The sequence below is a fragment of the Sander vitreus genome, chromosome 10 (assembly GCF_031162955.1).
Source record: "Sander vitreus isolate 19-12246 chromosome 10, sanVit1, whole genome shotgun sequence".
Classification (NCBI taxonomy): domain Eukaryota; kingdom Metazoa; phylum Chordata; class Actinopteri; order Perciformes; family Percidae; genus Sander; species Sander vitreus.
Window position 1 is genome coordinate 31,751,465 of NC_135864.1, and position 26,838 is coordinate 31,778,302.

At 41.4% G+C, this 26,838-nt stretch overlaps 1 protein-coding gene across 1 annotated transcript; it reads left to right on the top strand.

The window, feature by feature from the left end:
• The first annotated feature begins 2,067 nt into the window (after positions 1-2,067).
• Positions 2,068-26,284, top strand: gabra4 (gamma-aminobutyric acid type A receptor subunit alpha4). Its single transcript, XM_078261149.1, has 9 exons — positions 2,068-2,156; positions 2,326-2,444; positions 3,519-3,586; positions 4,710-4,930; positions 5,691-5,773; positions 10,270-10,413; positions 10,985-11,137; positions 22,005-22,261; positions 25,748-26,284. Exons 1-9 carry the CDS (start codon positions 2,068-2,070, stop codon positions 26,282-26,284), a joined length of 1,671 nt encoding a protein of 556 aa, XP_078117275.1.
• Positions 26,285-26,838: the final 554 nt, after the last annotated feature.

Sequence of the window (26,838 nt, forward strand, 5' to 3'; positions counted from 1 at the left end):
ATCCTTCAGGAGGTAATGTAATGACCCTCTGCTGCCATGCCCCTCAACCCCTCACAGACACCAGCCATCACAGAGCTATGCCTCACTTTGTCTACCTCCCACCTTCACACACTCACGCCCTCACACTGATAAAAAACTAGGTTATCATAGCAGTTATTTCTGCTGCAGGGCATATAGCTTACAAAGCAGAAGAACCTGTTTCAAGGAATCATAGGACACAATAAAGCCACGTAAGAGCACAATAACAGAAATTAAATTAGAAACCTTGAACAATTCTTTAGTGCTCTGTGTACAGCGTGTGTTTCTTTAGGCCACACATGTTAACTAAATAATACATCATGTACTGTAACTTAAACACAGGGCAGACTCACATGGAAAGGTCAACGTGGCATAATAAAGCTAATGTGACTTTTCTCAAAACTTCTGACATTTCCAGCCATTTGACTGCCGCTGACTGAATATTATTACAACCTTTTTGTACAGTATGGTAAAAGTGCCTCCATTATAAAAGAGCATATTGTAATCGAATGTCTAAAAAAACAGAAGAAGAAAAAAAATCACTTGGACGAAAGCCTTCCCCACACAAAGAGCATGCATATTACTCATCCCCCACAGAGCCGCCCTGCTTTAGTGTATTGTGGGAGGACTGGGGTGGGCGGCTGTGCAGGGGATTGGGAGCTGCGTTTTAAGACTACACAACATGACTTCAGCTTGCATGGAACTTTCAGCATAATGTTTCCTCACCGTCCCTACGCACTAAGTGGCCACTATTTCAGCCCTGTATGTGTGTGTGTGTGTGTGTGTGTGTGTGAGTGTGTGTGTGTTTATACTGTACTGTATGCACTTCAAAACTAATCAGGAAAGCCAGTGTGGTGGAACCCAGACATCTTGTTTATCCTGTGAGATTTTACCCGCACTTCACCTTCAGAGACACACACACACACACACACACACACACACACACACACACACACACACACACACACACACACACACACACACACACACACAGTGAAGGTCTTGTGCTTGTCCCAGGTGCAGAGAAATCTGTGAAGCAGCATGTGGCTTGTCCCAGTTCCTCTACAGTACCTGTGTGTGTGTGTGTGTGTGTGTGTGTGTGTGATTGCGTATTGCGACAAGACTGACCCATTTGAATCTTACAGTAATACAGGCGCTCACCAATGCATTCCTGAAACTAGTTCAACATGTAGGCTAGGCTGTGTGTAACATTGTCACACAGCCGCGGGAGCAAACACTGACTGATGCAGGGGGGGGTCAAAGGGCATGGGGGGGTCAAAGGGCATGCAGGCAGCACAGCTTGGAAAATAAGTCTTTAAAGCCCAAAAAAATTGGATGAAAAAAAGCGTTGTTTTCCGAGTGCTTTTGAAGGGATGTCATGCTGTCAGGAAACACCTAATGCTCAGACGGCTGTTGGGGAGAAGAACAGGCCCATCTGCATCCTCCTTTTCCCAGTTCTGACAGGGGGGGGGAGTCAGAGATGTGACTCTGTTGAAGTCATTCAAAGCACGTCTAATCTGTGTCCTGGCCAAAGCAGGTGTGTGTGAGAGGGAGAAAGGAGAAAGCAAACAGACACTGGGGAGAGCGGGAGAGGGAGGGAGGGAGACGGAGGGTGAGAAAGAGAAGCAAACAGAGTGAAGGAGAGAGACGCAGGATTGTTTCTTTCCCTGGATGCCAGAAGCACCAGCAACAGCACCAGCACCAGCACCAGCACCAGCAATAGTACCAGCAACAGCAGCAGCAGTAGCAACTCCGATCCGGACAAGAGGTGACCGGGGCTGGGGGTGAAGGTTTGTGTGTGTGTGTGTGTGTGTGTGTGTGTGTGTGTGTGTGTGTGTGTGTGTGTGTGTGTGGGTGGGGGGGGGGCGTGCATGTGCGTGCGTGTTGCGCGTCTTGAGAGACTGCAGGATTCGGGAGAGAGGCTGAACTTGCTCCCTCTCTGCGCCGCTCTGCCCTCAGTGCCGCCGCGTCTCGGATGAGTCCTATTCCTCGGGACACAGGCGTCTGGCGCGGTGAGATGTGAAGAGGCTTGAAGTATGGCATGCAGAGATGGTTACTACCAAGAAGAAGGAGACGGTGACAGCGATGTGCCCCGCTTTTATTCGGACCCTCTTCTACTTTTTCTGTTTGGCGACTTGGTGAGTCCCACAGTGTCGCTGTCCGCAGTGCTGAAACATCCTGCTCGGCTCACACAAACACTAATGACACTAATGAGGCTTATACATTTTTTTCCTTTTCTTTTTTAAGCTCTGAAGTTATGGTACCCTGATTCTTTTTTTTATTTTTTTTTTTAAATTTTCGTTCTAGTGTAAAGAAAATCTCTGGACAGACAAAGAAGGATGAAAGGATCCATCCGGAGAATTTTACTCGAATTTTAGACCGACTTCTGGACGGCTATGACAACAGGCTGCGACCAGGATTCGGGGGTATGTAGAAAACATTTTTTTTTGTGCACCAGGAAGCCTTTTCCATAGAAAAACTACCTTTAATAATGCTGTAACACGACAGCACTGCAATGTATCTTTTATTTGACTTTTTTTGTGTGCCATGGGAGGTTAAAACAAACCATTAAGTGCAATAAGGTAGCTGTAAACTCACTGTTAAGCACCGAATACAGTCAGTTTCGCCAATATGATTATATGTCACATCTGAAACACTCTTAATACTCCTGATTAAAAAAGGAAAGACTGAATTTGATTTAAATTTGACTTTTTAATGCAACAAGAGGTTAAAAAACAGCATGATGCGCAATTCGATAACTCATTATTGAGCACCAAACACCCTTTAAGTTAGTTTTATTTGTAGCAACAGCGGAGGGATATGCAATATACTGTATGTCGTGGACAAATCGTAATGGAAACATAACTTTTATCTTTACCTCTCTCTGTGTGGGAGACTTCCATCATATAGAACATATTGCTTCATGTGTCACAATCCCATGCAATGTTTCAGACTTTATCCTGTAAGCCTGGTAGTTTTGCCGTCAGGAGAGGGGCCCGGCCTGTAAGCTCGCATGTTTAGGCGAATGCAGTTATATAACCGTGTGTACGTTGCAGGACAAACGATTAATGCACAAGTTCAGTGCTAAAAATACACAGTACATCATGTCTGAAACCACGACATGTTCAGAAGCAGTGTCATTCTAAAATATAGTCCCATTTGGTTCACAGTGCACAGCAGCCTGTAGCTTTGCTTATCCCTGCACTTATAAACAACGCACTTACAGTCTGCCTCCACATTCATTCAATGAGAAAAACAAATCCAACAGGATTATGTCTGTACATCTTTAAAGCTTTTTTTCCCCACTTTCATTATCCAAAGGCACGACAGCTCTGGATAAGCTATTGCCTTTTGTATTGTCTTTTGGGTTTGATGGGCTGTAGTGGGTGTGATTTAAAGTTTACAAGTGTGAATAAGACTGGTGTCTCTCTGAGGCTGCACTGACATAGAAACACAGGAAATGACATGTGACACTTGTTTGTCTTTTATCGGCTCTATAGGTCCTGTGACTGAAGTCAAGACTGACATTTATGTGACAAGCTTTGGGCCTGTCTCAGATGTTGAAATGGTATGTACCCACATGTTAAATGGAGTTAAATAATGCACTGTTAATACTAAGTTTACCTAACTTTGGTCCAAAACTGGTCATTACAGAAGAGCATATACACTACTTCATATGTGGGTGCAGGGGTGGAGCCAGAGGTTATAAACATTCAGGGCTCAGGCATTGATTCCCATTTACAGCAGCTATATGCACAACTTTTCAAGCCATTTGAGATATAATGCCTAAAAATCTGTACATTATTTGGGAAAACATGATAGTTGCCAAGGAAAAGAATCATCCTGTAGAGCCTATTACTGGTAAGAAAAGAATCCGTAAAAAACCGATACTGTTCTGGCAGAAAATTACCAGTACCTGTTCCGTTAAGTTTACGGAAAATTCTGTAGATTTACAGTATACATCCTCTGTGCCTTTAAACGGACATTTCTGTTAATCCAAAAAATCTAAATACAGAAAAACACCTGTGAAAATATCATTACAGAAAATTCCAAAATATTAACACAGTATATTAGCCCGCATTTCTACAGACCTTTCTAACAGTGTATGTCTTGTTTTTTTTATCTAATTGTTCGTCAACTGTCTTCATTATTCTCAAACCAGAACACAACTAATGTTGAGGATGACTCATTTTCACTCCTGCCACGTAAAAAGAGGCTAAAATTGGTGGATGTTACTAATTTCAAGTTACATAACAAGTAGGGTAGAAATTTAGCATAAACAACATTACTAAGCTTGAAACCTTTTTTCGTTCTACTATGCATGTTTGGTTGACAAATCTGCTACATTTGAATCCATCCCATAAAAATCCAGACTGCTCTAATTGTACATCAATGATCCCCAAAAGAACAGTTACTCAATTATATACAATTTCTGTAGGGAATGACATAGATGTAGTAATAGTAGTAGCATAGAACAGTTGAAGTTATTTTAAAACCCTAAAACATTTGGGGCTTCTAAGAAAAAATGCAGGAGGCTGGAGCCCCAGAAGCCCCCCCCCCCCGTGTGGGTGGAAGACAAGATGTCTTTCTTCCAGCTGAATGCTGATAATCATGAAGCAATATATCATCCCACCTGCCAACCTACCTAACCTCAGATGCTTGTCTTGCATTTGCCAATATCCCTGTCTCAGGAGTACACAATGGACGTGTTCTTTCGCCAGACGTGGGTGGACCGGAGGTTGAGGTACGAGGGCCCGATAGAAATTTTGAGGCTAAACAACCTGATGGTAAATAACGTGTGGACACCGGACACCTTCTTCAGGAATGGCAAGAAGTCAGTCGCTCACAACATGACGGCCCCCAACAAGCTTTTCCGCATCATGAAGAACGGCACCATTTTGTACACCATGAGGTACTGCAGTATCACCATATCATCATCATCCTCATCACCATATATTACCTATTGACATTAAACACCTGATGAATTATATTCAAAAGTCTAAACTTCTGATCAAATAGTTTTGTTTAAAACGATGTGTCTGTTTCCTACTATTTTCATATATGCTAATTTATAATGTAGGAATGGACTCTTCACATAATTCCTTTTCTATATTTTGGTGTTTGTGCTCATTAAAACAAAAAAAACAAACAGACTTTGTTTGATTTTATAGAATGGAGCAGATTTGATATATCATATTGTGTAAACAGTGCAGAGCTGTGTGGAGGCAGTGCAGAGGCTGCCAAACTTTTCAATCTTAAATTCAATATAGCAGTCACGTAACAGCTCCTTTGCCTATTTAGTGAAAATGGTTTGGTGTAAAGTATGGTGTAAAAGTAAATCACTGACCTTTTCTAGTGTTAACCCTCTATCACATCACTGATGTGATATATATTGATGTATTATATCAGAAGAATCAGCCATAGGCTGTGCAACCAATCTCTGTGATTCCTCTACTGCTAGTTTACAACAGTGCATGCTAACATGACATGTGAAACCTACCTTCCTATGCTAAACAGTGCTAAGTGGATGGTAACTTACACTATTTACCAAAACATTGGTGTTGTTGTCACTGATTCTTGCACAAAATCTTGAAGCATGTGTGTGTGTGTGTGTGTGTGTGCGTGTGTGTATTTAGTCCTTTATTGAGCAACTCTTCTCTGTACTGCAACAGGTTGACTATTAGTGCTGAGTGTCCCATGAAGCTTGTGGACTTCCCCATGGATGGACATGCGTGCCCACTCAAGTTTGGAAGCTGTAAGTCCTGTGTGTGTGTTTGTGTGTGTATGTGTGTGGGTGTGTGAGAGAGAGAGTGTGTGTGTGTTTACACTGTACTGTATGCACTTCAAAACTAATCAGGAAAGCTAGTGTGGTGGAACCCAGACATCTTGTTTATCCTGCAAGATTTTACCCGCACTTCACCTTCACACACACACACACACACACACACACACACACACACACACACACACACACACACACACACACACACACACACTAGTGTAGGGTGTGTCTAGATTTCTAGGCTACCTACCAGCACCTCTAAAATATATATATATATATATATATATTTTGTCACATGGGAAGACGTAGCAATAGCTCGCCACTTTAAGGACATTTTGCGTGTCATGTCATTGCTTTTTAAGATTTGCGTGTTATTCAACACCCTGTTGTCATTCAAAACGTCAAAGTTGTAAATTAAATATATATGGTTAGGTTTAGGCAACAAAAATGCTTGGTTAGGTTTAGGAAAAGATCATGGTTTGGGTTAAAATAAGTATGTGTTTTACGTAAATTAAGTTACGTACAGTAGCCTACATAAGTGAAGTAGTCAACATGAAAAGACTTTTGGTTTCACAAGGGACAACAAAAGTGAAAGTCCTGTGTTTGTTTGACCCATCCATCCTCCCCATCCTCTTCTCAACGTGGACTTTTGCTCTTTATATTACCACACGATAAGTCAGTAGAGACTAAATGGCCTGAAATTACATGTGAAACCCCCAAAATGCCTTGTGATAAAATGCAAAATGACTTAAAAAATGTGCGTGTTAAACATGCCTTTTGGTGAGACCTAGTATTGTACTGAAGTGTAAAAACAACAAGGATAATCTAACTAATCAAAAGTTTGTCCTGGCTTGGTCTGATCACACGACTGTTGCTCGGTGCTGAAATGGATTCTGTGCTGAAAAGAGTGCTGAGGAGCTGAGCACTTTGTGAGACACAAAGTGACTGAATGCTTATTCTAAATAATGAAGCATGAAGACAATGAACAATGAAGCCCTAGCTCAGCATCAGTGTTTATAGTGGGCCTACTGGTCAGCAGAAATGACTTATCTGAAATGAAGGTGTTTCTCAGCTCCATCTTATCGGAGAAGAGCAGCAGTTTGAAGATTACATCTGCAAGGGAAAGAATAGGGACAAGACAACGGGTTTGCCTTTGCATTCATCCCAATCCGTCATCAAATACCCAGTGCGTTGACATTGCAAAGGACAAATTCACATTTCTCAGTTATTGTCATCCGTCTTCCCCTCCTCATCCTCCTCCCTTTCACCGTCCTGCTCTGCTGCTGCTAGCCTCCAGTCAGGAGGAAGCAACTATGGATCTGATGTGGCCTGAAGCAAAGGAAAGGTCAGAATGCCTTCCTCTGCCTCAGGATAGCACAGACCTATACAGTTATTTTCCATAGCTTGTGTGTGTGTGTGTGTGTGTGTGTGTGTGTGTGTGTGTGTGTGTGTGTGTGTGTGTGTGTGTGTGTGTGTGTGCATGTGTGTGTGTGTGCATGCGTGTGCGTGTGTGTGTGTGTGTGTGTGCTCATTTTCTCTTTGTCTGCCCTGCCTTTATCTTTCCTCCATCACTCTTTCTTTCTCCCTCTCTACGTTTCCTTTTCTGTTTCTCCATCTGGACTTGTGTGCGCCGGCATTGCGTTCCACTCCATGACACACCAGAGTCATTTTATTTTGGCAGCACAGTATGTATCCTGCCAATGTGGAGTCCCACAGGGAGTGGCAGGAAAAGACAACTGGCATTTTGTTGCGCATCCACAGACTGGCCAACTTCTTGACTTCTGGGACTTGTTACGATTTAAAGTATCCCTAAGTCAGACACAGTGGGGAATTTATCTGAACCCACTGTACACTACCTGTCCTACACCAAACAGCAGACAGACAATGTTAGCGACCAGCTGGTGAACACCGTGAAGCATTGAGCAGCTAAAGAGCCAGATAGCCAGGAGCTTGTGGAGACAAACTCAGAGCTTAAAGAAGAGTAAATATTGGACTTACATTAATCAGATTGCCAGAAACACGACTCCCAATGTATGCTAATGTTGCTTGATTTGCTAACGTATTTACAACTTTGTACGTTTTTGTCAGCTGTACCGTGTTGCGCCCAAAGAATCAACGGATGCAGATTTAAGTGAAAATGTAAATGTCATATGGTGTGCTGCCCGCTCCGGCCACCGCTGCTGCCCGCTGGTCAAACTAACCTGTACGGCGGGCCATAGCAACCTCTTATTTCCGGACATTCATCTCTCCACATTAACTGTACTACTATGCTTAGCTCCGTAGGTGGTAGCTCAAACTTGACGTGCTTCGGTGATATTTTAATTTGGCTTTACACAATGTGCATATGGCTTTTGACTTGTCTACGAGCCGTCCGGGAGTTTTGGAAAATAAAAAGCGCCATTCAGGATTTCATTGCTGCTGTCTTTCTCCATCAGTCTGCAGCCTGCAGCAGCAGGATGTGTTACGAGGAAGTGGCAGCTTGATGATAAGTAACGGTGCTGCAGAGGGTCAAAATAGTAGCCTGTTAGGCATGACGCAAAGCCGAGTGAAGTGTAAAATAAATTAATAAATGCCGGCATGCGATTAATGCGATTAAAAAAATGTAATCGCATCGCGTCGGCCCTTAACGCGTTAACGCTGACAGCCCTAGTATGTATATACACACTTATACAAATAACAGCTAAATGTAAAATCATATTATAGTCATGTATGTACATTGTGAAAGACAGTTTACAGTATACCAACACATTACATACATACAGTGGTGTGAAAAAAGTGTTTGCCCCCTTCCTCATTTCCTGTTCCTTTGCATGTTTGTCACACTTAAGTGTTTGAACATCAAACCAATTTAAACAATAGTCAAGGACAACACAAGTAAACACAAAATGCAATTTGTAAATGAAGGTGTTAATTATTAAAAGGTGAAAAAAAAATCCAAACCATCATGGCCCTGTGTGAAAAAAGTGATTGCCCCCCTAAACCTAATAACTGGTTGGGCCACCCTTAGCAGCAACAACTGCAACCAAGCGTTTGCGATAACGTGCAATGAGGCTTTTACAGCGTCCTGGAGGAATTTTGGCCCACTCATCTTTGCAGAATTGTCCTAATTCAGTTACATTAGAGGGTTTTCGAGCATGAACGGCCTTTTTAAGGTCATACCACAACATCTCAATAGGATTCAGGTCAGGACTTTGGCTAGGCCACTCCAAAGTCTTCATTTAGTTTTTCTTCAGCCATTCGGTGGTGGACTTGCTGGTGTGTTTAGGATCATTGTCCTGCTGCAGAACCCAAGTTCGTTTCAGCTTGAGTACACGAACAGATGGTCGGACATTCTCCTTCAGGATCTCTTGGTAGACAGCAGAATTCATAGTTCCTTTTATCACGGCAAGTCTTCCAGGTCCTGAAGCAGCAAAACAGCCCCAGACCATCACACTACCACCACCATATTTTACAGTTGGTATAATGTTCTTTTTATGAAATGCAGTGTTCCTTCTACGCCAGATATACTTGGACACACACCTTCCAAGAGTTCCACTTTTGTCTCATCGGTCCACAGAATGTTGTCCCAAAAGTCTTGGGGATCATCAAGATGTGTTCTGGAGAAGTGAGACAAGCTTTGATGTTCTTTTTGCTCAGCAGTGGTTTTCTCCTTGGAACTCTGCCATGCAGGCCATTTTTGCCCAGTCTTTTCCTGATGGTGGAGGCATGAGCGCTGACCTTAACTGAGGCAAGTGAGGCCTGCAGTTCTTTGGACGTTGTTGTGGGGTCTTTTGTGACCTCTTGGATGAGTCGTCGCTGCGCTCTTGGGGGTAATTTTGGGCGGCCGGCCACTCCTGGGAAGGTTCACCACTGTTCCATGTCTTCGCCATTTGTGGATAATGGCTCTCACTGTGGTTCGCTGGATTCCCAAAGCTTTGGAAATGGCTTTATAACCCTTTCCAGACTGATAGATCTCAATTACTTTCTTTCTCAATTGTTCCTGAATTTCTTTGGGTCTCGGCATGATGTGTAGCTTTTAAGGATCTTCTGGTGGACCTTACTGTGTCAAGCAGCTCCTATTTAAGTGATGCCTTGATTGTGAACAGGTGTGGCAATAATCAGGCCTGGGTGTGGCTAGAGAAATTGAACTCAGGTGTGGACAACCACAGTTATAGTATGTTTTAACAAGGGGGGCAATCACTTTTTCACACAGGGCCATGATGGTTTGGATTTTTTTTTCTCCTTTAATAATAAACACCTTCATTTACAAATTGCATTTTGTGTTTACTTGTGTTGTCCTTGACTTTTGTTTAAATTGGTTTGATGTTCGAAACACTTAAGTGTGACAAACATGCAAAGGAACAGGAAATGAGGAAGGGGCAAACACTTTTTTCACACCACTGTACACATCATTCTTAGTCTTTACACTGCACCATACACAACTTACAGTAGGTGACTCACATCAGGCTGGCTTTGCTATCTTCCCACAGATGCCTATCCTATAACAGAGATGATCTATACTTGGACCAAAGGGCCTGAGCATTCAGTGGAGGTCCCTCCTGAGTCCTCCAGCCTCGTTCAGTATGATCTCATCGGCCAGACGGTCTCCAGTGAAACCATTAAATCCATCACAGGTGAGACTCGCTCGTCCTCTCACCATTTTGACTTATCAACTGAATTGTACTGAATGCTTCCAAGCAAAATGGCTTACACATTATTGTAAAAAAAAGGGGTGTAAAATAGATGTCCAGCTGTCTCTGTGTATCGTACTATGTCAAACCTGGTAGATTTTCCAGGTCTACACTGTATTTTCCACATGACTGACAGGACAAATACTGTACAAATGCAGCAAAGGTTGAAAGGATTTGGAGCTTTGTCACTCCATTGGACCATGGCCAGCAGACAGTACCAGCCTCTTGAAATCCAACCCTGTCAACATCATGATTTGAGGCATTTCAGAGGGCCTTTCAGTTCACATAAATACTGAAGGATCCGAAAAAAAAGATTTTAGCAGCAGAAAGTTTGGTGGCATGTGTCCATTTGGGTGAAAATGGATAGGGGTTACTAAAATGTAGACAGCCATGAAGAAACGATCACATAGAATTAAATGTGACATCTGTCTAAAGCTGCACTAAGGGAAATGTGTCGCCCTGCGACTTTAAATTCTTTGTTAATCAAAGTAATTCCTTTCTGTTGATCCTCCAGGTGAATATGTGGTGATGACGGTCTACTTCCACTTGAAACGTAAAATGGGCTACTTCATGATTCAGACGTATATCCCCTGCATAATGACAGTAATCCTCTCCCAAGTGTCCTTCTGGATAAATAAAGAATCGGTCCCAGCACGCACAGTCTTCGGTATGTAGACTTCACACATCCCTCATTTTGCACAGCCTTTCGGCTCTCTGTTTATTGACTTGACTCGATGCCTGCATGTGTGTCTCTCAACTCAGCACAACAAGGTGATGTGAGGTGATTATGACGAATATAAAGAGCTGCTGTTTTGTTTTTTTATCCTAAGATTGCCTCATGAAATGCAAATTCAGCTGCTATTAGTTTTAAGACTGGTTTGATATGCTAGAATGAACAGCTGACAGCATTAGGAAAAATCATTTTGATGCATCGCCGAAGCAAAGGTGCCTCAAGCAAAGACCAGAAATTTGGGTCTAAGAAAAGGTTTTGGATCCTCTCAAGATGTAATATGAATACCCGTCTAAATGAGTTATAAAACCTTGATGAGGAAAGATTAAAAGTAATAGTTTAAGGCAAGATGCCCTAGGAGGAAATTAAGATTTTAGGTCTCCACAGATTTAAAATTTTACATAAAGAATGCCATCTAACCAAGAGCAGTTAATTCAAAAAAGCATGTGCTACTTTAATGAGATTAAGCTTTAAAGGGTTAAGGCCTCAAATGAAACAAAAATAACAAATGATATTTCATTTCTATCACTATCCCTACATTTTACAGGTCTGTGAAAACAATAAGTTTATTCTTTTAATAAACTATTCTATTCTTTTCTAAACTATTCTATTTAATACAAAATGTAGTGCAGTAACAGCAGTGTTGGGCACTAACACATTACAGTAATCCATTTTTTTTTAGTAAACAGTTGTGAAAGAAATTACCATATCAAATTCAGTAATTACAGTTACGAATCACTGTGACGTTAACGCTTTGTTACTGTGACTTCTGAGGGTCGGCTTGTTCGCTGTATTACCGGGAGTTTAATGGTGGTTTGATATAAGCTTGGTCCCTGGTCCGGTATGTGTTAGCGTGACGTAGTTAGCTTCTTCCAAATGAGGACACTCTTGGTAATAATTAAAGTTGTTTTATGATGCCTTCAAATCGAACTCGCTAAAAGCCACCGAGGCTAACAACTTAGCAAGCTAGCAAGAGGGTAATGTAATGCAGGAAACGCAAAAGCATAATGACAGAGGAGAAAGGTGAGGTTGTTAGGAATATCAATATTTTACAGACATTATAAAATTATGAAGAAAAACTCTATACGGCTAAAATTACAATACATTAACGTGCCATACACTACAAAATGTACTTTCATGGCCTCCGCCATTTCTGAAAATGTTAGCAAACACGTCACAACTTGTGAACTCGGAGCTTTCAGAAAATGTAATGTTACACTTCCGAGTTTGTGAATATCACATATCAGGGGGGCGTCATATGGAATCCACTCACGAACACGGTAAACATGACCACATTTGAAGGCAGCATTATTCACATGTTGTGTCTCGTTAGCTGGCATGCTAACGTTGGCCATTCAGCAGTAGGGTTGGGTACCGAAACCAGTAGGAATCGGACCGGATTAGAACGCAAATTTTGGTTCCTCATATCGGTTCCACTTAATGTGTCGACTGAAATATTTTCCCTCTGTTGCTCCGAACCGGACGTAAAATATCACACTTTCTCTGTAGTCTACTGTTAGCTAGCCGTAAATGCTAGCTAACAGTAAATGTAGGCTAATGTAAATGTAGGTAAATGTAGGCTACTTTTAAAATGCCATATTTTCCCTCTGGGCTCACCAAAACGGACGTAAAAGCATATTAACCATTCATTGCACGTGGTCGCTAATAAACATATTACACTTACAAGAATCAGTTTAGGAATCGGAATCGTTTTAAAAGTACTGGTTCGGCATCGAAATCGTAAGAATCCAAACGATACCCAACCCTATTCAGCAGTCACCTATGCTAGTTTTGTTTAGTTGCAGGGTGTGTGAAGCTCGCAGCTGAGATTGGCTAAACTAGCTAGGTCAGTAAATCCCCCCAAACGGTAGGGCTTCCTGCTTGTTAAACCACGATATCTTGTTTTCTATTTCTACACAAACATGTGATGTGTAGGTGTGGAAGATATGGAGTTGTTTAAAGGTCTTTGATGGAGCTGTACTGATAAAGTAAAGTAAAGAGTAATGTAACGTGTTACTGTTGCTGCTGCCTAATTAGTAAATTAATGTATTTAGTTTTTCAATGAGTAATGTGAAATGAGTAATTGATAACAGATTTCAAGGAAGTTGCCCAACACTGGTTAGCAGTTGGGTTTTGCTGTAAGCAAACAAGCTAGCAGCCTGATCAGAGTACGAGCTGATTTTCTTTCTTTTCATAGAAACATGGTGACGTCTGCTTTTTAAGGAGATTATGTGTAGGTGTCTTTAAAAAAAAAAAAAAACCATAAAAAAACCCACTCTTAGACGATGGAGTATTCCATGTCTTTTCCCAGACGTGGATAAAAAGACATCTCGTCTTTTTATAACCAAAATGATTTTTTTATACCTTTGTCAAAAAAAACACATATCCTCAAATGCCAACAAGGAAATATTAGATCAAGAGACCTCAAAATCTGTTGTCCAGAGTTCCAAAACAAAAGGCAAGTAAGATGGACATCAACAAATGATAGCCTGCATGAAGGTAGACATTGACCTAATGCCAGGCTAAGTTGTAAGTAGGTGTAGGTGTCTTTCCCCATCTTATCCCACTGTTATTACTTTTAGTGAGCTTCAATCATGAATTTATACTTTTTCGAACTCCTCCTAGGCTCTGAGTCCGATGTTTTTTTTGCAAAATCATGAAAAATGCTACAATTACTTTTCAAAATACTCTTTTCTCAACATGCAACATGCATCCTGTCCTTGGGCGTGCTTGTCTGCCTTGCGCCGCCTCTTTTGTTGTTGCAGTGTTACTCAATACTATTGTTACAGTTAAAATGAGTTACAACTGTTACATTGCTTATAAAGAGTGTGATTATATTTGATCAGATTTTCAAAGGTTGTTGCATTATCCATCCTTTCTACAAACTACATCATCGGTAACTTTCAGTGTTTGGCCTGTGACCCAGTTGCGCTCGCCATGGCTCCCCTGATAGAACATTCGGGTCCCTGTCTTAGAATAGACTGATTAGTGTGTGTCGACAGAGATGATGGAGGGCGACAGACAGAGCTGCTAAAACTAGACCAGTGTTGCTGGCTGTTGTTGTTTTATTATTAAGGGCCGTCTCAGTCTGGCAGTTTGTCGACCACGTTCCTCCACTTAGGTTGATGGATAGCCATTTGATGATATTTTCACTGACACTCCTCCTCCATTTTGAAGTTAGTTCTGATAGATTATCTTTTGGAGCATCGTTTTCAAGAGGCCATTTTAATTTGAGTAATAGAAAGAAAAACATGAGTAATAGTGGTGATTAATGATTCCTCCAACAGCTTTGTGACATGTCGACTGTTTATGCTGCCAGAAGTATGTGGAGTTACAAAATGGAAGTGGTCTGTTAGTGAAATATAATATTTCATTTTCAGTTTTGAATAAGATGTTTTGTTCCTTTCCAATAAGGCACCCTTTATACACCCTTTTTAAACCCTTTTCTAAATCGAAAATCGATTGAAAATGAGCTTTGAATTTCAGTCGACTTAATGCAGGATTGGCTTTTTTTAGAGTATTTTCTTTTCTCTTTTTGTTGTTGTAAAGTACCCTTCTGCCATGTAGTGGCTCTTTTTTTCTCTCAATCAGCGTCCTGTGAGGAGCTACTGGCAGCCAATGGTGTGGTTTAGGTGTGTGTGACGAAACGGAGAGGCGCCCAATGGCGGCTCCTAAAGAGGTTAGCGTCAATACTGCAATAGTATCAGTTATATTCAGAACTGCAGAGTATTTATTTATTTAAAGAAGAGCAAAGAACGGCACTGAAGGCTTTTCTCGATGGAAAAGATGTTTTCGCTCTTCTCCCAACTGGCTTTGGCAAAAGTTTTATAGACAGATGCTTCATCCAATCATCTGTATTTTTTAAAAGGGCCTGTCCTTTTCCAAACAGTTTCCAATGACGGCTTCTCAGATGGTTCTGTGTAACAAACCATCTGGCGCGAATGCCATGTTGCCTACGTTTTTAAAGAAGAATGTGTATGTAATGTAAATGACAGTTGTTTATTGCATAAAAGCAATGTTCTGTTCTTCTTTACGAATCCAGACTTGATTGTCTAATAATGGCATATAGCTGTCTGAAAGAAAATATTTAAATCAAAAATTGAATTGAATCGTAACCCTAAAATCCAAAGTCAAATTTGATCGTGGATTTGGAAAGCCATGACACCTGTAACTATAACTAATCACTCAATAAATTATTCATACGGTAAATCATCAACTAATGCTTTATAGATCAGTTGTAAGTAGTTAACACTTTGATTTGTTAGGTTGTGAAAAATCCCTTTGACTGTTTGAACTTTCACTGCCATGTAGGGCTGTAGAGGATCTGCACTAAATACATTCATTAACTTTGAACTTACTAACATGTATAACTGCATTATTACCAAATAGTAGGATTAATAGCCACTTCAGTGGAGATTTGGGTGTGATATGCTAGTAGCGGCTTATGTAGCCTCAAACCGCTAGCAGTGATGAGAAGTGGGCCCCTAAGGTCTGGTAAGCTCCCCAACCGACACTGACAGTCATGATCAGTCGAATGACGAACGCCGTGCTTGAGCTATGTTACTGGTTACTGGTTGCACAGTGTTCGTCGTTCGACTGATCGTGACTGTTTTCCCAATATGGCGCCTGCCTGTACAGTGAACAGTACAGTCTTTATAAACTATCTTTTTAAACTGTCTGTACACTTACAAAGTTCTCAATGCTTCGGTTTACATGTAGGGACCCTCATTATGCTACCGTGGAAGTGTGGCGCTATTTTGAGCCTTGTTAGTGGTATAGAAATAGAGATTTCTTTTTACTTTACCCTCTGCCCCGACGACTAGCGTTATAAGCTAATTAGCGGTTTGCGCTAAAACTGGTCACATTCGATTAGCATGAAAACATATCCCAGAGAACGGTCGACTCGGTACACATATGTTATTAACCCCTTTTGTGCCGGATTTCTCCTTTAAGTATTATAACAGGCTTGTTGTTGTCTGGCAGCGGCATTGAGTCAATCCGTGACAGCATACTGAATCCCTAATGGTGACCAAACAACCAACCTCCCTAATGGTTTTGCTGTTGGTCTCACACACACACACACACACACACACGCACGCACGCACGCACGCACGCACGCACGCACGCACGCACGCACGCACGCACACACACACACACACTGCAGTGTCACCTGTATCCATTTAGTGTGCATTTGACACAGTGTGTTTTACTGTTGACTGTACAGTTTGTGTGTTGAGTCTTTGCTGAGCAGCAAAAACACTATGTGACCCTCAGAAAAAATGTCTCTCGGTGTCGTGCAGTGTAATAAAGCACTGGGGGATCAATGCTGCTCTCCCGCAGTGACCAATGTATCTGACAGTCCAGCTGCACTGCCCTCCCCTTCCCCGTCCCAATCTGTCCAACACCACAGAGGCATCACAGCAGCACAACTATAGTTGTATCAGTCAAGCCTCTAACTGCTGTTATCCACTGTGAGGTGGGTGTGGGATGGGAGGAGGGTGGTCGGTGTTTGGATTTCTCCTCGTCCTCCCTGCAGCCACACTCTGTTTTGACTTCCTGCCTGTGTGACTCAACCACAGTGTCCTGCTGTGAGCGTGGATGAAGCAGTTTGTCAGGAAGACAAACAGGAGTGGGGGGACGATTAGAGACGGAGCTTTTTGGCTTCAGATAGAGGGGTCAGAGCAAAAAGCACATTTTTAACAAGTTAATTCAAAGCATGGGTCATGGGTTTCTATGTCTTTTACATGTGACAAGGCACTGTTTGTCTGGAATGAGTGTGCGAGTGTGGCCATTAATGGTAAAGGAGGTCACAAAATTGAATTCCCAATCGGCCAATGGCACTTTATAGGAATAGTTTAACATTTTACAAAATACGTTTATTTGTTTCCTGGTGAAAGTTAGATAAGAAGACTGATACCACGCTCATATCCGTGTGTTAAGTACATAAATGGAGCAGGAACGTGATTGGTGTAGCTTAGCATAAAGTCTTGAAGAAAGGGGAAACAGCTACCCTGGCTCTCTTCTGAAGCATACTAAATAGGGAGGCACTGATACCGATGCCAGTATCGGGCATCTGTCTGATGCCGTGCGCATGTACTCGTACTTGTAGTCATAAAATTACTCCAATATTACCCCACCCGATACCAGCTCATAGCAATGTGACAACAACTTCTCCAACAAGCAGGTATAGGAGATGGAAGATGAGCAATGTCAGCCGCTTGGAGATTTTTGGCTGTAAAAAAAATAACTAGGCTCTTACCCAATGCATGATTGCAGTTGACGATAGGGCTGCACGATATGGGGAAAATGTCAAATTGCGACTATTTTGACTGATGCTGCGATTGCGATATGATTCACGATATTGGAGGGAATGATACATTTTTTGGATCATCATTCTCATTTTCATTGAAACACAAATACAAATGTACTATAGTCATGTAGTGTGATTTTTGCAAGAATCTGTACCAAACAAAGATGTTTGACAGTTTGACCTTACTGGGTTTTGACGTCTTCTCAGTGTACTGGAGCCGAGAGATTCCCAGCCGCCACCTGTGTCACCACATCACAGAAACCGTGTTTCCAAAGCTGCTTTGTGAAAAAGCACATCAGCAGCCTGTTGCCCGTAAACTTCACCCGCGATATTTCAATCTGCTCTGTCTGCAGGTTTCTACACAGCGCTGTTTTAACAACCACAGTGCTACTCTGTAAATAGCAATTATTTTCACAAACAGGCTAAAACGAAAGCTCTCGATGTGTAGTCTAACTGTTTTAAATATTATAGTTTGCCATAGGGCTGGGCAATATATTGATATTATATCGATATCGTGATATGAGACTAGATATCGTCTTAGATTTTGGATATCGTAATATCGTGATATGACATAAGTGTTGTCTTTTCCTGGTTTTAAAGGCTGCATTACAGTAAAGTGATGTCATTTTCTGAACTTACCAGACTGTTGTAACTGTTCTATTATTTGCCTTTACCCACTTAGTCATATCCACATTACTGATGATTATTATATCTAAGTGTGAAGATATTTTGTTAAAGCACCAATTGTCAACCCGAGAATATCGCCGCAACATCGATACTTGAGGTATTTGGTCAAGGATATCGTGATATCTGATTTTCTCCCTGTCGCCCAGCCCTAGTTTGCCACAAGTCTTTAAATTTGGACATAATCTTGTGAACCTAGCTGCTGGCGTAAACAAACCATCCTCTCCGCTGGATCAGTAAATCCACATGGGTACTTAATATGCACGTGAGTGATGTCATTGGACTTTGCGTTATTCATTCTTTCTAAACTTCACTCAGTATTTTGATATCAGGAATTATATGATTTATTTTATTGACACTATCCCGGGGAAATATCCAGACCCAGGCGCTGAGCTTTGAATAGAAAAAAGGCATGGTACTTTGAAAATACTGCTTTGTTCTAATTGACAACAACATCAGAAAAGGCCAAAATCGTCTGTGTGTCTGAAAACACCCTCGGACCCCAAAGGGATTATTAAAGTGCCCATATTATGAAAAAATCACTTTTTCTGGGATTTGGGGTGTTATTTTGTGTCTCTGGTCTCTGGTGAAAAACAAACATCCATGCTGTTTTGAGTGAGATACAGGATTCTGAATGTGTCCTGCCTTCAGTCTCCGGGTGAGCTAGTCAAAATTCTTTCTACGTCACTAGCCAAACCGAGGGGCCTAGGGGGCTAACCGTTAGCATGCTAGCGCTAGCATACTAGCTCGTTCTCAATGGCAAAACACTGCTACAACACACACAAATTCACCCTAATCTACAAAAGAAGGCTGTCAGTGCCGCTACACGTGGGTTGCTTCTCCCAGTGTCTTTTAAATTTTCTATCATGAAATAGCCAGTAAAATAAAGGCTTTTTAAGTAATTTTGAAGAAGAGTGCCTTGGATTTTTTCTTTTTCTCTACAAAATAAATTGTATAGAACTACTTCCATGTCCCTATTCTGCAGGTATTCCACGCAAAGTTGGAAGTGTGCCCTCGTTTAGAAGAAGTCTCCTGGCTAATCCTGTCTTGTACTACTGAAGTTGTAGAAACAGCTAGCTAGCTAGCTCATGTAATAATTACCTAGCTACTGCGCATGTGTGACTGACAACAAAGATGTTACAGAAGTTGAGAGGTCTCACTCTGTAGCTAAAACAGAGAGCTGAACACAGGGTGAAAAGAGGAGCTGCAGCAATGTGCAGTACAACAAAAATATGGTGTTTTTTGAAAATTAACCCATGTAAACCTATTCTGGTACAATCTCAAATTACAATTATGAACCTGAAAATGAGCATAATATGGCCACTTTAAGTACTCGTATCAATACTCTGTACTTGTACTTGTACTTGATCTTAAAAAAAGTGGTATCGGTGCATCCCTATACTAATTAACACAATGTATCTAGTTTGTTTAATCAGTATATATACAGTTATATAAAAATGACAATTTGTGATTTTTGTGCAGTAGCTTACTATTTTGGCCAACAAAAGCAAAGCGCATTGACTTCCCAGAGTTGTGTTTTCACAGTGAGCTTGCCATGTAAACAGCATTACATCAGACACTTTGCAGAAGTACTGATCGGCTGGATAAAGAGCTGTTTAGAGGTGTCGGTAGAGATATATTTTTAACTTTGGATTTAGTAAGGTTAGATGTTTCATGCTGTGTCCAGTCTTTATGCTAAGCTAAGCTAATCGCCTCCTGGCTCTAGCTCCGTACTTAACGTATAGACATGAGATTCGTATCAAATTCTCATCTAACTACTGTATATTGGAAAGAAATTGAATGAATGTATTTCCCAAAATGTTGACATATTTATTTTAGAGACGGGAGGAACTGGATTTGTGTGTGTATCTTTTAAACTGCAGCTGGTATTTGGCATCTGTTTTTCTATTTTCAGAGGAAGCTAAAGTACCAAAATATCTGCTGCAGGCTGCAACCCTGTCATTGTGCTGAGGTGAAAATGAAACAGTTGGTGTAAAGATCTCATTTAGGGAAGGGAAGCTCAACCGTAGCAATACAGTCAACAACATTTTTACTCTGAAAAAAAATTCCAGCTTAAATACAATGAAAAGATGGTTTCCATATCATTCCTGTGATTTGATTGATACATACAGCTCTGAACTATTTACACATATACAGCATTAGTTCCACAGTGTAATTTTACTCAGATGGTTGGGAACAAGAAAAAGAAAAAGACATGAAAGCTTTTACATATTCCAGTATATCAATGAAGCATCTCATTTTTTTTGTTATATCAGAGGTCAATATCCTCAGTCTGTGGCCTCGAGCCGCAGTTCACCTGTCAATGTCACCCTGCTGCTTTTGATTGACAGGTAATTATACAGCGGTCACGTGCGGGCGCAGGGGATGAATGCATTTATGTTGGGCAAGGACTCTGCAGCACAGATTGTTCCAGGTCTCCAACGTAAAGGGGATTTTCTCTAAATCACATAATTGCTATTGGTTAATAATACCAAGGACGAGTGATGTGCTACAGGCTTATACTGTAACCTTCTGTTGTTGTAGGTGACACGGGAGACCTTGTGTGCTGGCCATTTTCATGGTATATCTCTTAGTACTGCCAAGAGGGAAGTTAGAGAGTCCACGGTTGCTGTTGTAGGAGATGCAGTATACATTAGGGCGACTGTAAGCTCTCTTGGTGGTGTAATATCTTTTGATGCACATCAGAACTGTAGTTGTACAAACATCATTTGGAGGGAGAGCTTGTAGAATAGATATATACTAGAAATAATCCTATTGGTGGAGTTAAACCTCAATGGAAATGAATGCATTTAACTGAATCCCAGTTAAAGAGGCAAGAAAAGAGAGAGGGGCTATCTGCAGTAATGTCATGGAGCCATATCAACTTTAAGGTGATAATATGTTAGTGTTGTGTGTTTACAGCTTGTTGCGCTGCCCACAAGTGACCAGAAAAAATCTATTCATGCATGTGTCAATTTATACTGTGGTTCTTTTTGTACATGTCTCCCATTTCAAAGGGCCAAATATATTTGGTTCATTATCCCCCACGTTCAGCTAATGAAACATGCTGATGGAGAGCAACATGGGCTATTGAACACTGTGCAAATGATTTTCATGATTCTTCTCTATCCTCATTTATTTAGCAATGACATGAAAAAAAGGCTGTTTCACTCTGTTCTCTACAATGAGATTGTGTTTGATACAATGCATTCTGATCTGTGGGGGAAACAGCACTTTCGTCAGTGGCGGAAGAAGTATTCAGATCCTTTACACCAAACACTAATACCACACTGTAAAAATACTCTGTTACAAGGAAAAGTCCTAATCAGCTTATCATTTCAGATGTACTTATGGGCCTATACAGTATATTGTTGTGTAGTTCAATGTATAATAAAACATCATATTTTATAAATATTATATCATATATATATATATAATGTGTTTTGTGTGCAATATTAGTAATTACTTAAAGTAACTAGTAACTAAAGCTGTCAGATGAATGTAGTGGAGTAAAAAGTAGAATATTTCTCTCTGAAGTGTAGTGGGAGTAGAAGTAGAAAGTGGCAAGAAAAGAAAATTACCTCAAAATACCTGAAATTGGTACTTAAGTACAGTACTGGAGTAAATGTACTTAGTTACATTCCACCACTGAGTTTCATAGGCAGATAGATATGTAGTCCTAAATTGTAATTACAAATGACATATGTTATATTAGGATGTTTGGACTTAAGTGGAACTGCAGTGAGCTCCAACACAGATCTCACTGGGTTACATGTTTGATATTGTTCTGTTTCTCTGATTCCACTGAAGGCATCACCACTGTCCTGACCATGACGACACTCAGTATCAGCGCTCGCCACTCCCTTCCCAAGGTCTCCTACGCCACGGCGATGGACTGGTTCATCGCTGTCTGCTTCGCCTTCGTCTTCTCTGCCCTCATCGAGTTTGCCGCCGTGAACTACTTCACCAACGCGCAGATGGAGCGGGCCAAAAAGAAGCCGGCCAAATGTCCTCCCGTGCCCCAAACCACGCCTGTCAAGGTGAAGGACACAGAGGAAGTGCTGCAGGTGATTTTTTTTTTGTTTCCCCTCAAAGTGGCTGCGGCAAATAGTCTGGTAGCACTTCACTTCAAGGAGCACTTACACAGCATGTCCCCTATTATGTGCTTACTGCTCCTGGCCTTTAGCCTAGACGTTTGAACGGCCAGGAGTGGGCCTGCAATGGGGATCGGAAATAGAGAGAACAACAGGAGAAATCTGATCCCAGGATGTGAGTTTAGACTTCCATATGTCACCACAACCTGCTTGTTCTGTATCTGCCAGTTGAATTGAAATTAAATGAAATATTTATTTATTTGATTTATATAAGTTTATTTCATCCATCAAACAAATAGACAACTTAATGGAAATACCAGATTCCAAAGTCCTGAATGAAAAGGAGCAGAAATAAGATTATTAATCTTATATAATCTGCCCATCTTTCACAAAACATACATTAACAAAACACATAATTAAATATCATGTTTAGCACCACAAATCTGATACTTCTATACTTAAAGTGCTCATATTATGCTAATTTTCAGGTTCATAATTGTATTTAGAGGTTGTACCAGAATAAGTTTACATGGTTTAATTTTCAAAAAATCACAATATTTTTGTTGTACTGCACATTGCTGCAGCTCCTCTTTTCACCCTGTGTGTTTCGCTCTCTGTTTTAGCTACAGAGTGAGACATCTCACTTCTGTTCCATCTTTGTTGAGAGTCGCACATGCGCAATAGCTAGGTAAGGACTACTAGCCAGTCAGAAGCAGAGTATGAGGGCGCGCCACGCTAGCAGCTAGGCGAGCATTATAACGTGTGTTCCAAAGTGACCACGTTTGTCTCTGAAGTAAAGGCTGGACTACAATAGAGCTGTTTGGAGCAGTTTGTGAACAGTGTTTTCTGTTGGTAATACTAGGAGACATTTTTTGTTCCCAAATTAAAATTGTAAATTTATGAGGAAAAAGTTGTATATTCTCTGAGGCTATAAAGTCAGATTTCTTTTTTTTAATACGACGTACAATAGGCCAGATCATACACTAAAGGCATAATACACGGCAAGCTTGTATGTGCGTCTGTGGTGTGATGAGGTTGCAAAGTGACGCATTCCTTGTAAATTTGTGACTTTAATCACAGAGAATATACAAGGTTTTGTTCCTTGAAAAATGTAGCACCTTAATCCAGGAAATTCTGGGTTTTTTCTCAGAAAAATAATTCCCTCCCCCACCCCCCAACAATTTGTCTGGGACTGTCACTGTTTCTGGAAAAAGTCAAAACATGAATTCTACCTGTTTCTTTCACCTGAATACACAGATAATTGCTCTGTCCACCGCAGCTCGAAATGTTGAAACAACTGCTTGTTAAATGAGGTGGACAATAAAATGACACATTTAATACATGTTACACCAAACCAACCTAATGTGGCTTTCATTCAACCTTAAATTTAGACTTGAGAGCAGATGGAAAAATGGAAAATGAAAACAGGATCTGAAACAGCTTCACGACACAGATTTGTATGGATAATCGAGGTGATTCTCAATGATGGTGTTTGCTGTGGAACCTTGATTTTACAAATCCTACATGAATACATTGACATAATATCCTATTTCTGCACCACTAGTTGAAACAAATTACATTGACACCATGGCAACTGACATATGGATTGAATCAGAATTCATGAATATGCCATCAAGCTATTTTAGAGCTCCTAGTGAGATGTGACATACAGTATGTGTTACAAACCACTGTCCATGTAATGGTAGCAATGTATTTACGGTGCTGTATAAACACTGTTTTACAGATGGGATGTGAAAAGAAAGGATACGTTCTTAGACTTGATGTTCTTCTAAGGAGCTAACATGAAATATATAGGCCTTCTGTTCAGTTCAACTGATCATTGGAGCTGACATAACCCAGCAATGCATACGTCAGTTTTACACTAACTACTTTAAGTTGCCCCCTCTAGTCCAAATCCCAGTGTGGCGTAATCATGCCTGAATGCGGTATAGTGACAACAGCACTTCAGTGGATTAGTAGGTTGCCACGGCAACGCAGCCCGGGTACATCTGTACAGGTTTCAGAAAGGCTCTGGCACTGGGGGAAAGAATTCATACTCTTTTCCTTGAGAGCAGATCCTGTTGGCGCTAACCAAAGGGCTTGGCATGAGGGGCAGGGTGTGTTCACGGGCCCCTAACCTCCGCCATGATGGATATCAAACCCCACTATCCACGCACACTCTTCCTCTGCTGTACATGGGACACACTAACACTGCATTCTTTCAGTTTCAAGGGGGGTTGGTGGTGGTGGTGGTGGTTGTGGTGGGGGGTGGATTATTCCTGCAAATGCCTTAGTACCAGCATCACAGTCTCCCTGCTTGAAAACATCAACTCTCAAAGGATAAGCTCCTTTGACGCTACACTGCATTACCGCCTCGATGAAGTGCTACCTACTTTGTGTCTTAAGCTTGTGTGAAATGAGCGAAATCCTCGGTAAGTGACATCTGTATTGCATGCACTCAATCGTCTGCTTCCAGATGAAGGCCATCTGTGTCAGAGGGACTGTAATCAGATCAATATGACAAGGTTTACTGTGCCCGGCCCGCTTTTCAGAAAGGGAAAAGCAAGTGAGCTTTGCCTTGCCTGCAAACACCTTAAACGTGACGCACACAGGAGGAATGGGATTATTCACACTACGAAGCCTTATACTGTTTTCTCCAACAAGTTCTCCCAACCATACAACCATATAGGTTGTTTTTTCCTGCCCTCTAAAACGACCCACAGGAGTGCTTTCCATCCTCGTATCTAAACCACAGAATGTATTGGTTGCGGTTTTATACACGTCGTTTCACAGTTTTGGTTTAGGCACCAGAACTACTTAAGTTTAGAAAACGATTGTGGTTTGGGTTAAAATCATGGATATTTGTCATGTAACTTTACTCCCAGTTTCCCACATTTGGCCGAACGTTACGTGGTTTAATTTAGTATCAAATGGGACTTAAATGCATTTTTATTTTCTTTCTAAAATGCAATTTTAAAGTGCTCATATTATACTCATTTTCAGGTTCATAATTGTATTTAGAGGTTGTACCAGAATAGGTTTACATGGTTAACTAAACAACTTTACCTATTTAATGACTCAACTCAGACCACAACTTCAACTTGATATGCATAATAGTATCACTTAGTAAAAAGGTAAATGTATCAGCTTGTTAAATACAGATATTTTAAAGCTATAGTGTGTAGTTTCAAGTAATGACAACAACACTGTCGGCGCGTCCACATGATACAAGCCTTCCGTGATCGCGCACCACCCACACCCCTCCTCCACCCAGTTGCTAGTAGCCAAGGAGGACACGGAGGATTAAAAAAACGACGTTTATTATTATAAAAAAAGTTACGCACTAAAGCTTTAATATCTGTAGGAGGCGGAGCTTAAACCCAAGGAACATGTTTTAAAAAAGAAATGCCAATATCGGTCAACATAGATATATCATTATTGGGTTTTTTTCTGTCTCAGCAGAATCCTGATAGCAACGGTAACCTGAGAAAGCGGATGAATTATATTTCCCAACAAGAGGCCATCAGTCAGCGGAGAGCCCAGTCCACCACCAACATTTCGGGAGTGGGGAGAGCGAGATCGCTTCGTCCTTTAGCTAGCGGCGTCAACGGCAGCTCCTCCACCCTGTCCCGCTCCAGCCCCAAATCTGAGAGCCTGCTGAGCGTGGCCTCCTCCTCTGCCCAGCTGGTGAAGACTGCGCCCCAGGCTGCAGCTTCCACACCAGACGTGATGGCGGCGACGCCGTGCAAACAGAACGCCAGCTCCTCGTCTCTGCAGCATCTGCTGGGGCCCAAGCTGGAGCGCATCCAGATGATGGGGATCAAACCGGAGCTAAAGCAGACGCCTTGCTCCCAGCCCACCACTGCTGGCATGGGTGGAACCAGCAAAATTGACAAGTACGCACGGATCCTGTTCCCAGTGTCCTTCGGGGCTTTTAATATGGTCTACTGGGTGGTTTACTTAACGAAGGACACGGTGGTGGCTAAAGGTGGCTAGGCTTTGCTCTGGCAGAGAAGAGTGAAGTCATTTATTTCAACAGATGGGGAAACGAATAAGGATTATGGGACTTTGGAACAATAAGAGGAAACTATTGTTCTTGCCAAACAGATAAAGAAAATGTGCTTGCCGAGCACTTCCGTATCTCCTCACAGTTGTTTTTTTTTCTTCCTCCAACAGCAAGCATGGGAACAAATCAACCAAATTAGAAATATCTGACTCAACATAAGAAGGAACACCTGCACACTGGAATATGCTATGGTCCTCTTTGTAATGGCTATGTCTGACTGTAAAAGTCTGCATTGGCTTCAACTGCCTCATGATCCCTTTTGGCCTTCTGTCAAGATAAAGCATGGGATTTTTTCATTTTCCTATTTTTGTATCCCTGCACCTGGCAAGATTTTTCGGATCTGTGTAACTACGTCCTGAAATGAACTGCACCAACGCTATGTAAATATATGAATTTATTAGGATAACAGATTTATATATTTAATGATTACAGTGTACTTCCATTTGAATATTAGGACTTGTTGCTTTGGTGCCAGCGGGCTAGA